At 37.3% G+C, this 12,446-nt stretch overlaps 1 protein-coding gene across 2 annotated transcripts in view; it reads left to right on the top strand.

Annotated features, from left to right (window-relative positions):
- SIK2 (salt inducible kinase 2) overlaps window positions 1-12,446 on the top strand; it is a 167,315-nt gene that overhangs the window by 99,751 nt on the left and 55,118 nt on the right. The window contains exons 1-2 of one of the 2 annotated variants that reach the window (XM_056794415.1): window positions 5,412-7,334; window positions 10,165-10,326. In XM_056794415.1, the coding sequence (XP_056650393.1) occupies window positions 10,308-10,326 (19 nt within the window). In that variant the 5' untranslated portion in view covers window positions 5,412-7,334; window positions 10,165-10,307. Of the gene's footprint in view, window positions 1-5,411; window positions 7,335-10,164; window positions 10,327-12,446 lie in introns of those variants that run through there. The other variant, XM_001371286.4, reaches the window with a different exon arrangement.

Genomic DNA, 12,446 nt, shown 5'->3' with positions numbered 1-12,446 from the left:
AGTTACATACAGTGACAACTTTGAGAGGATTAGATAAATTCAGGAGCAAAGTTAGAGTTCATATCAGTGGACCTCAATCTTTTCAATAAGTTGAAATCCTATTTTGAGAGTATGAGGGGAAAGGATGTAGGGAAATGGGGGGGGTTAAAGTTTTAAAATAACCTTTGGAGGGAAAATGAGATCAAATAAGTAAGCTATTTAATGAGATGTGACAAGGATGGGGCAGTTGTGGTTATATTATAGAAATCAATAGTGGACTCGGTGCATTTTTGTGATTTCTTTTTGTATTATTCATCAGTTCAAGAATTTAGGGGCAAAAGAGACAGCCTGTATGAATTGTGTGGGACTAAAGAAGAGTAGCCTGGGAACTGCTGAAGGGGAAGAGAGTAAGGATTATTTAAATTACAGACCAATTAGGTAGAGAAATAATGTGAGGATAGAGTTGACAGATTGGATGAATAAAGAGAAATCAAGAAACAAGGTCATAAAAGCGAACCTGGGAGAGGTAACAAATGATAACCGTTTTTTAAAATTAAATTTTCTTTTTAGCTCCTTTTAGCTTAACAGACATCAACAAATGCAGACATTTCCTAATCCAAGCAATAGATAATACATTTTTTAAATAGTGTTATCATTGTATTACATAGTTGTTGTTTTTTAGGTATTTGATTTAACTTGGTAGTTCCAACTCTGCCCTACTTGTTTTTCTCCCCTTCTGGTCTTCCTTCTGCTCTCTTTTGTGTGTGTGTGTGTTTTTTTTTTTAAGTTTTGTTGGAGGTGTTTTTTTTTTTAAATAAAAACCCTTACCTTCCATCTTGGAGTCAATACTGTGTATTGGCTCCAAGACAGAAGAGTGGTAAGGGCTAGGCAGTGGGGGTCAAGTGACTTGCCCAGGGTCACACAGCTGGGAAGTGTCTGAGGCCAGATTTGAACCTAGGACTTCCCATCTCTAGGCCTGGCTCTCAATCCACTGAGCCACCCAGCTGCCCCTTTTTGCTTGTTTTTTAAGAAAAGTCCCTTCCCCAATTGACAAATGGTCAAGGGACATGAATAGGCAATTTTCACATGATGAAATCAAAACTATCAATAAGCACTTGAAAAAAGTGTTCTAAATCCCTCCTAATTAGAGAAATGCAAATTGAAATAACTCTGAAGAACCACCTTACACCTAGCAGACTGGCCAATATGGCAGCAAAGGAAAGTGATAAATGTGGGGAGGGAGTGTGGCAAAATTGGGACACTAATACACTGCTGGTGGAGTTGTGAATTGGTCCAACCATTCTAGAGGGCAATTTGGAATTATGCCCAAAGGACTTTAAAAGAATGCCTTCCCTTTGACCCAGCCATACCACTCTTGGGTTTGTACCCCAAAGAGATAATAAGGAAAAAGACTTGTACAAGAATATTCATAGCTGCGTTCTTTGTGGTGGCAAAAAAAAATTGGAAAATGGGGGGATGTCCATCAATTGGGGAATAGCTGAATAAATTGTGGTATCTGACAGTGGTGGATTGTGCTGAAAGGAATAATGAACTGGAGGAATTCCATGTGAACTGGAAAGATCTCCAGGAATTAATGCAGAGTGAAAGGAGTGGAACAAGGAGAACATTATACACAGAGACTGATACATTATGGCACAATCAAATTTAATAGATTTTTTCTACTAGTAGCAATACAACGATCCAGAACAATCCAGAGGAACTTATGAGAAAGAACACTATCCACATCCAGAGAAAGAACCATGGAAACAGAAATACAGAAGAAAAACATACAATCGATCACATAGTTCAATAGGGATATGATTAGGGTTTTGATGTTAAAAGATCACTCTACTACAAATACGAATAACATGGAAAAAGATTTTGAACAATGATACATGTATAACCCAGTGGAACTGCTTGTCAATTTTGGGAGGGGAGATTTGGAATCATGTAACCATGGAAAAATATTCTAAATTAAAAAAATGTTTAAAGAAAATAAGTCTTTTCTTACTTTTTGTAGTGATCACTCCACACACACACAACAAAAGCTCTCCCTTATAATAATTTAATCTCATCAAACAAAACAAGTGTACACATTGACTCTGAAAATTTATGTTTCATTCTGAACTTCTAGTCCATTTCTCTGCCAAAAGGTGGGAAGCATGATTCATTATCTCATTTCTGTAATCGTGATTTGTCATTGCATTGCTCATAGTTCTTAAATCTTTCACAGTTGCTTTCTTTTGCAGTTCTTTAGATATAGTATGCATTGTTCTCCTGGTTCTTTTAAATTCACTGAACTTATAGAAGGATATGGTCAGAAAAGCAATTTCACAGGTCAAGCTCTTGGAAACAGAACAGTTTCAAGTGATGATGAGGTATACAGAATGATCATCCTAGTGAGTGCCTAAAGTAGAGATGGTAAGAATTGGAATTTAAGAACCTGCAAGAACACAATGTTAGAATGGTCATCAACATGAATCCTTAGTTTTTAGGATGACAGCAAGGGAAAGGAAAAAGAGACTGAGCTAGCACTGTCAAAGCTTAGGAAGAAGGTGATATTATTAAACAGCATGAATTTCAAAGGAAAAATGGAAGAGATTGAGGTTGTTTGTAGTGTCAAGGGTCTGAAAGTAGGAATATGAAGCAAGAAGTGTGTTAATTACATCTTTATTCTATTATGAGACAGAGGGAGTGAGAAAAAGAATTGCTGTCTTTATGGGAGCATCCTCAGGAGGAAGTTTCAGTTATTACAAAGATATGGAAGCAGTATAAAAGAGAACCAGGATGAAGTAAAGAAATAAGGGTTCTAGTGGATAAGGAAGGATGGAGGACAGGAGGAACAGGACTGGGATGAGATAAGAATGGATGACACTTTTAGGAGAGATTATAGCAGGAACAGTTCTGTGTTAGAGTCATGTTTTTCTGTGATAGGGACAGGGGAAGTGGGAAATTGAAATATGACATAAAGAAATTTGTTAGACTTGGGAGAAAAGAAATTCCAAATACGTAAGATAGTTAATGAAGATGCTATAGGATCATAGCTCTCAAGTTCCATTTGGAATGCTAGTGTTTCTAGTTTGTGCTCCTTTGGACTCCCTTTGATTTCCTGGGTAAGTTCAAAGGAGGTAAAGCATCTGGAAGCTTCTGCTGAGATTAGAAGCATGGTAGTCTTCTCAGTCTTCAATGCAAATAGAAAAGTTGGGAAGATGAGAGTGTGTGAAGGAGAAAGATAATGTGGTTGCAACCCAATCATGTCTGTTTTTCCTCCACTAAACAATGAAAAGTTGGAGAGAATTTTATTCTTACTTAGAAACCAGTCTGCCTGCTGAAGGGAGCTTCCTGCATCTTGAAGTGATCATCAAGCATAGAGAAAAGAATACTGAAGGAATTGGGGAGAAAGCAAGGAATTTTGCTTATTTAGGAGCCGGGATTGGAATTGGTCACCCTATGTTGGCCCTTGCCTGATCCAGCCACTGAAAGCCAGTTGTTGGAAGAGCATAGTGGGGAAGTTTTGAAATCCTTAGTATTTCTGTAGAGGACAAGTCTGTGATAGAATGAAGGTCTTGGGTAGGATGTAACCCCTCAGTTTAAAATTGGTTGTTCATTTTCCCTTTAGGGTCCAGACAATCCCCTTAGTAGGTTTACTTCCAGCCATTGCTCTAGTCGGTGGTGTCAAACTCAGATAAAAATGTGTCCCTGTTGGCTATTGATTGATGTGGAAAACTACAAATTTACATTATCTATATTTGACATTATGTTATGTTGTATTGTTTTTATTTATTTGGTTGTTAAATAGTCCCAATTACATTTTAATCTGGTTCAGCTGCCCAAGAAAGTTTCGCCCATGCTTATAACCCAACAAGAGTTTACTACCTCTGATCTAGACAGTCTACTTTTATTATATAACCTAACAAGGTTGGAATGTTACCTGTGCTGGTTCAATAGAATATCATCTCCTTCTATGAACTGGTTCAATCATTTTGGAAACCAATTTGGAACTTGATCCAAAAAGTCACTCTACTACTGACTATTCTTTGACCCTGAGATAGAAGTTCCAGGCTTATCTTCCAAAGAAATCAGAGGAAGAGTGAAAGGAGGACCCCTGAGTATGAAAATATGTATAACAGTGTCTTTTGTTGTGGCAAAATTGGAAGCTAAAGGAGTAGGGACTTGACAACTGTTGGAAAAGACAAAAACATTAATTTTAAATTTAATAAAGAAAGCTAGGAATCTTTCGTTTTTGTCTCCTTAACCCCTAGTGCTTAGTACAATGCCAGGAACAGAGTAGAATCTTAACAAACAATTGTTAAGTTTAATAAAATTTGCTTCTGTGGCATCTATGTCACACAGTGGGCTCAAAATGAGGATGTTGATTAAAATTCCAAGTATTTTTTCTCATAAATGCCCTTCTGATTACTCTTTGCTATACCTATGCAATTGATTTTTTTAAACCCAAGTTCAGAACTTTATATTTATCTCTTTTAAATTTTATCTTATTAGATGTGGTCCACTGTTTTAAATGGTTTGGATATTTTTTGGTTCAGATTTTTTTCTTTCAGCATGTTAAATATTTTTCCTAGCTTTGTATTATATGTATCACTATCTAAGTCATTGACAAAAGAATTTATTCATGCCCTTTGTGTTCTCTCTCTAGTTTCTTATCTGACAACAGCCTTTCTTTGGTAACTCATTTTCTAAAACTTATCTTTTGGTATGGAATATTATAGAATGTTTTTAGAAAATCCAAATAGATATTCTATCCATATAGTTGGTTGGGCTCCCTGCCAAGTCTTTTCTTCCTAAAACACAGCTCTGATCTCTCTGTCTGTCTGTCTGTCTGTCTGTCTCTGTCTCTGTCTCTGTCTCTGTCTCTGTCTCTCTCTGTCTCTCTGTCTCTCTCTGTCTCTCTCTCTCTCTCTCTCTCTCTCTCTCTCTCTCTCTCTCTCTCTCTCTCTCTCTCTCTCTCTCTCTCTCTGTCTCTCCCTCCTCACTGCTTCCGAGACTTTTTTTTTGCTTCCTTCAAGTCCCAACTAAAATCCTCCTCCTACAGGAAGCCTTTCCTGAGCCACTTAATTCTATTAACCTTCTCTATTGATTATTTCTAATTTATCATGTATATAGGTGTTTGTATGTATACAGTTATTTGCAAATTGTCTCCTCACCCCATTAGATTGTGAGCTCCTTGAGAGAAGGGAATGCCTTAGTGCCTAGCATATAGTAGATATTTAATAAACAATTGATTAACAAATAGACATGGATATCTACTTACTCAAGAGCTCATAGGTGTGCCCCTTATAGAAACCATATTATCTTCCCTCTAATGTAGTATATACATCTACTGCTTGTTATTTCTAAATTCTGCTACCTTCCACAGAAGAAAAGTTAGACTTCATAGTTTATAATTCCATAGGTTCCTTCTCAAAAGTAGTTTATAGTTTGGGGAGAGAAAAAGAAAATGATAGGAAGATCTAATTAGTAGTGTAAGGATAATTTAGGGTTGTGACCTAATCTAAATTTGATTTTTGGTTGCCAGGGGATATCCCAAATAAAATACCCAAGTCAGTTTGGAAATATATGGTGGTTTAATCAATATAGAGAGATGAAATCAAGAAGAGAGAGGGAAAAGGTATAGGATTTCTCCCAACTGGCCTGTGTCAGGCAAGCCACGAGGTCCTTGAAGATTAGAGGCTTCTCTAAGAGGATAGTATTTGGAAGGTAAAGGAGAGAAAAATCAGCCTAAATTCAAGAGATCTTAGAGAAGAGCCTCTCCAAACTAGGTTACTAGGCTTCCTCCAGTATGGTATCAAGGAAAACTCACCACTAAACCCAGACAATAGCAGCTGCCACACCAAGATGCCAACACGCTCAGCAAACTGCTGCCAGCCACCTCTCCGCCATCAAAGAGGCCTGAGAGAGTAAGTGATGCAAAATATATAGATGGTTTTACAACACTTTCCTATGTCTCACATGTACCAATAATATCTTAGGCTTAAATTAGGACAGCCCAGAGGTCTGTCAGTTATTTCTAATTTGTCATTTGCTAGGACATGTCTGTCATAGGCCATCCTCCTAAATACTTAATCCTTAAGTGTGGATATAGACATTCCTGATTTTGTTAGACTAAGTAGGGTGGTGTAATCTAAAGTTCACAGTAGTCTTACTTTTGTCAGATTATAATGACAGAAAGTTTTATCTAATTATTTCACAATTTCTCACAGATATATTCATTTAAACTATATCAATAGAATAAATCCACTTTTCTTTTTTAAAAATAGCTGAATCTCTCTGGATAAATAGAATTTAAAAGACAGATGATAATTTTGGTGTATAGAATCAAGGAAAAAGGTGATGGATCAGGAAAGTATATGATATATTTTGGGTGGTGGTAAACAAATCAATGTAGATAATATAAAAGATTCTTATAAGTAAATAGGAAGGCAGCATAGCATAGCATGAACCTTTTAGAGACTGAATGCCAGGCCCCACCCCCAATCTGCCCTCAGACCCTGTACTGTGCTCACCCCCCCCCAAGACCTTGTGCCATGCCCCTCTCCCCATCAAGTGTCAGGTATGCCCTCTCTTCCACCCCTCACCCTCACCCCCCCCCCCAGTCCCTTACCCCACACAGGGGAGGGAGGAAGTGCTCCCATTGGCTGCTGGGCGAAGGGGTGGGTGAAGTGAGGAATGTCCTCAGTGAATATAGAGAGGGGGAGGGGAATAGCCCAAGCACTCCATTCCCCTCTAGCTCTGCCACCTGTAAGCCACCCACCTTACTCAATGTAGACTCCCATTGGGCTGCTGAGCAGAAGGGCGGGGGATGTGAAACAATGTCATAAGACACTGTGGAGAGGGAGAGGGGAGCAGCCCTGCCCGAGTCACTCTGCCATTCTAGTAACTGACTGTAAGGATAATTTAGGGTTGTGACCTAATCTAAGTTTGATTTTTGGTTGCCAGGGGATATCCCAAATAAAATACCCAAGTCAGTTTGGAAATTTATGGTGGTTTAATCAATATATAGGGAAGAAATCAAGGAGAAGAGAGAAAGAAAGGTATAGGATTTCCCCCGCCCAATCTGTGCTAGGCGAGTTCAAAGTCCTCCACCATGAGGTCCTTGAAGATTAGAGGCTTCTCTAAGAGGATAGTGTTTGGAAGTTAAAGGAGAGAAAAATCAGCCTAAACTTGAGAGATGTCAGAGAAAAGCCTCTCCAAACTAGGTTACTAGGCTTCCTCCAGTATGGTATCAAGGAAAACTCACCACTAAACCCAGACAATAGCAGCTGCCACGCCAGGATGCCAACACACTCAGGAAGCTGCCACCAGCCACCTCTCCACTATCAAAGAGGCCTGAGAGAGTAAGTGATGTGAAACATATAGACGGTTTTATTCCACTTTCCTGCATCTCACATGTACCAATGATATCTTAGGCTTAACTTAGGACAGTCCAGGGGTCTGTCAGTTATTTCTGATTTGTCATTTGCTAGCACATGTCTGTCATAGGCCATCCTCCTAAATACTTAATCCTTAAGTGTGGGTATAGACATTCCTGATTTTGTTAGACTAAGTAGGGTAATCTAAAGTTCACACAACTCTGGGGGTAGGTGGTAGGAGGTAGTGGGGAGGGTGGCCAAGTGCCCACAGAGAGCGCTCTGAGTGCCATCTTGGCACCTGTGCCATAAATTCGCCGTCACTGGGATAGCAGGAGTACTGTTGTCACCCAGAACAAATTGCATAACTTCTCTGGGCCTTAGTTATCTTCATCTATAAAGTGTGAGGGATTTGGACTAGATAACCTCAAGGTCTCTTTATTTATGATCCTTCAGATTCCAAAAGTATTTATATTATGTGGACTTGCATTATAATCATTTATTAATTTCTTATGAAATAATGAATGTTGGTGTTTGAAATATGATTTAAAATTTGGGAAAGATACCTTAAGTAAAGACATCTCAAGGAGTTATAATATATACCCCAAAAAATTATTTCAGAGCTCATTTAGCTTTTCAGGTAAAACAACTAACCTGAGCCTTATTTTTTTGTATGTGGATTTTTCGTGTCTTGAAATCATAGAGTACATGCCTTTACTACTTCTGTTCTTTGGCTTATTAAACCCTTCCTTCTATGGGAAACTTGTTCCTCTTGCCTTCATCTCCTTCTCTGGAAATCTTTTCTGTCTTTAAATACCCATTTTAAGTGCTCCTTAGAGTCAGTAATCAGTTTTTAAACATCTACTCTGTATCAAGTGCTATACAGGCACTGGGGATTCAAAGGTATAAGATAGCCCTCAAAGGAGCTCACAATCTACTGGAGAAAACAGCATATTGTAGGAGGGAGATGAAGTATCTAGTGTGGGGACTGATGAAGTCCTACTGTTCTTGTGAGGAATGATGAGGTGAATGGCCTCACAAAAACCTTTCATAAAAGCCTTTTCTGACTTCCCCAACCAGATCTGAATTCTCCCTCCTCTAAATCCACATAGGATGTTGTGACTCTATCCTATCCTCACACTAAATTATGATCTACTTGAGGGAAAGGACAAGTAGTTCATGTCAGATTATAGAACTATAGCTTAGAGCTTGTAAGAGTTTAAATTTAGGTTTTTATGCTAATATGAAAGTTCTAAAGTAATATTGTGGTCGCGGATTTAAAAATATTACAATGTAAGTCAAAATGACTTTTGGCAGCTTTATTTACAAAGAGGTGGAAAGAGTGAAAGTGGAAAAATGTAGATAAAGAGACATAAAGTACTACCTAGCTACAAATACCCTAAGTTTAATCCTAATGTCTCCAGACTGTAAATGCAAATCCAAAAGTGAATCTCACCAGAATCCAAAGTCTTAATTAGGAAGCTGAGTCTGAAGAACCAGGAGACACTGAAGAATCCTCTGAGATCCTTCAGTGCACACAAGGCTAAGACTGCCAAGAAGCTCACCAGAACTCACATTGAAAGGAGTGTCCCACTGAAGAGCCAACAAGCAGAGAGGGTCTCCTCACTAAAAAAACAAGGAAGGAATCACTCCACTCACCACCAGAAGCCAACGCAGGACCCAAAGAAAAGGTCTCCTCCAAGCCAGTCCAGTTCACCGATGAAGAGAGAGTGACTGAATCTTTGGACTGACCTTTTAAAGTAGTTCTCTCAACGTCACTTCCTGTCTCTCTCCACTTTACAGGAGTTTTTACACAATGCACTAGCCCTAGCACTGCCCAAGGAGGGAGCAGTGACCTTTGGAGGTGTGAGCTTACTCTAGTAAGTGACTTGTGAACTCTCTTACTTAGTGTCAAGTAGAGGTACTTTAAGTTCTTGATTTGGTTAGCTAAAAATAGGCAAGGGGAGAGTTAATCCTATATTCACAAGCTAGAAGATATTTTAGAAACCATATATCCCAATCCCTTTACATCTTTCTCTTCTTTAGTGTCCAGTAGAATGATTTGCATATACTATATACTCAATTTGATGAATGAATTAATGAATGATGTAGCAAATGTATAATGGGTTTAGAGTGTATGAGTATACTTAATATGCCCTTGCATTTATGTGGGGAGACGTCATAATTGTTCCTTTAAAATATATAATTAAATATATGAATTATTTCCTTCTAGGTAACAGATAAAATTTTTTTAAAAGTATGCTTAAGCCAAGGGTTCTTAACATAGTATCTATGAATTTGTGTTTTAAAAATGTTTTGATAACTGTCTTTCAATGTAGTTGGTCTTCTTTTTAATCCTATGTATTTTATGCACTTAAAATATTATTCTAAGAAAATCAGGTTAATAACTTGTAGTTTAAAAGATATTCTTTGTCTAATAGTATCTAAGCATTGGTTGTCTATTAATTTTCCTTCCCTTCTGCTAACTTGTAGTTTTCTGTAAAAAAAAAAAATCCTTAAAAATTTTCATCAGAAAGCTAAATACTGTGTTCGGATGTGAAAGAGTATGTGAACTATCCTAAAAGAATATATTACTTATTATTGTCTGATTTCAGGTTTTCACCAAATATCTGGACCCCCCACCCCCAAAGAAAAAAAATTTTGACTGACAATTCCAAAAGGGTAACAGATTGGGAAAAGAGAATGTTAATTGTAAACAATTCTGAATTGATTGAACACAAAGTTCTAAGGAGAAAAATCTTTAATATTAGAGCTATATTACTTTGGCTAATAACTCAAAACCTTTCTCTTCTAACAGATTACCTTGCAAATCATGGCCGGTTGAGTGAGTCTGAGGCAAGGCGAAAATTCTGGCAAATCCTGTCTGCAGTAGATTACTGTCATAGTCGGAAGATTGTACACCGAGATCTCAAGGCTGAAAATCTACTGCTAGATAACAATATGAATATCAAAATAGCAGGTAACTTGTTTGCAGTCTGCTCTATACAGTACTAAATGCTTTCCACAGTAATTCACATATGCTGTGTTATATCTTCAGTTATAAAGAAGGAGTAATTCTGTTTCCTGACCAAAGACAATTAGCAAATGGACTCTAAGCATATTTTCTTTGTTCATACTTGATGTTATATATAATTAAAAGCAAAGAAAATGTGATTTTGGTGCTAACATAAATGGTAGTGTGTTGAAGGCAAAATTCTGCGTAATCTACTTCCAATTGAAGGTATAGTCCTGAAAGGGAGGCATTTTCTTTTTTCTATCTATACATGCTCAATGTTGAAGGCACTCAGAAAGAAGACTGGTGCAGGCCTGAATGTCTTTATTACCAACTTTTAGTTTCATGATAGCAACTTGGTTGAGTACAAGGAAGGATATGTCTGATGAGATGTGGAGGTGGAAGAATGAGATGGGAAGAGCAGCTTTAGATATATCACACCTTGTCTCCATTATCTTTAACAATGCTCTACTTTTTATGATATTGATATAAATTTCCTTCTAGCACTAATATTCAGGAATTCTAAGAATCTCTGCTTTTGAGAAGTAGCAATCTAGTAAGAAGAAAATATTACAGTTGAAAAATACTTTAAAAGTAATGTAAACATTTGAGTTATGACTATAAGTAAGTCACTTAACTTGTATGTGCATAATTAAAATGAGGATATATAAATAAGGATAATACCTGTAGACCCCATGTTATTGAAGATAATTTCTAAGGTTCTTTCCAACTCTAATGCTTCTAAAATGCTTTATTTCTATCAAGTATAAATGCCTTTCATGCAACTTTATCATTTAATCACCCTAAGAGTCCAGCACAGTTTTTCTGCAAATGAGGAAGAACAGATGCTAAATTTCATGAATGAATGAATTCAAATCAATTAAAAGCAATTATGTAAGTTGAGAGGTTAAGAAAAAGGAGGAATAAGCCAGGTTAGGTTTAATCAGGAATGACTTTGTAGAAGAGATATGTCTTCTAAGTTGAAGAATACAAGGGACATGAGATAATAGATGTAAAAGCTTATATAATTATAAAGTATTGTATTTAGAATGCCAGGAAAAAAAAAGAGGAAAACATCCAGGTAAAGGAGGAAAATGAAAGGCAAGTAGATTTGTAGAGAACCACTAGACTCATCGGATGAGTGTAGAGAAAGAACAATTGCATTAGGCAGCTGTATTTATTTTTATTTGTCCATGTAATATTTTTGAGTGCCTCTTTTGTATACAGGGAAATATGCTGGGCCTTATGGGGGATACATGAATAATCATTGAATCTCAAGTTGGAGGAGAATTATCATCTAGCCCTTACCCCAAATCATTTCTTACCAACTGTCTTCAGTCTTTATTTGAAGACCTCCAATAAGGGGAACCTCTCAAAAACAAAAACAAAAACACATTTTGATCATTTTGATTATTAGGAAATTTTTCTTTGAATTATCTGCCTCCTACTATATTGACCCACTGCTGCTAGTTCTGTCATCTGGGGCCAGGCAGAACAGATCTGATCACTATTATACATGACAACACTTGAAATACTTGAAGATAGATAACATAATCTTCATAAGTTTTCTAGAACTTCTCTAGGTCAGGTATTTCCCAGTTCTTTCAAATGATTTTCATGAAGTAACCTCCAGTCACTTCACTGTCTTGGTCACTTTCCTCTGAAAATACTCCAATTTATAAATTTATCAATACTTCACCAAGTATAGTTCTTAGAACTAGACACAGTATTGTAAGGGGTAAATTTAGGGTTTTTTGACTAATGTATATTACTAGTGGTCACCAGGGATTCATTAAAATCCCAATAAAAATACTCAAGTCAGTTTGGGAATTTCATGGTGGTTTAATTCATATAGAGGGAAGGAATTAAGAAGAAGAGAGAGAAAAGGGTATAAGATTTCTCCAGCCCAGCCTCAACCAAGGGAAGTTCAGAGACCTCAGCCACGAGGCCTCCTCCAAGATTAAAACTAGCTCAGCTTCCAGTCATGAGGTCTACTCCGAGATGAGGGGCCTCCTAAGGATAAGAGGATAGTGCTTTTAGGAGGTAAAGGGGAAAAAAAGAGTCAACCTAAACTCCAAGAGAGCTCA

Source organism: Monodelphis domestica, chromosome 4 (assembly GCF_027887165.1).
Source record: "Monodelphis domestica isolate mMonDom1 chromosome 4, mMonDom1.pri, whole genome shotgun sequence".
In the NCBI taxonomy this organism is placed as follows: domain Eukaryota; kingdom Metazoa; phylum Chordata; class Mammalia; order Didelphimorphia; family Didelphidae; genus Monodelphis; species Monodelphis domestica.
This window is presented reverse-complemented; position numbering and strand designations above follow the sequence as displayed.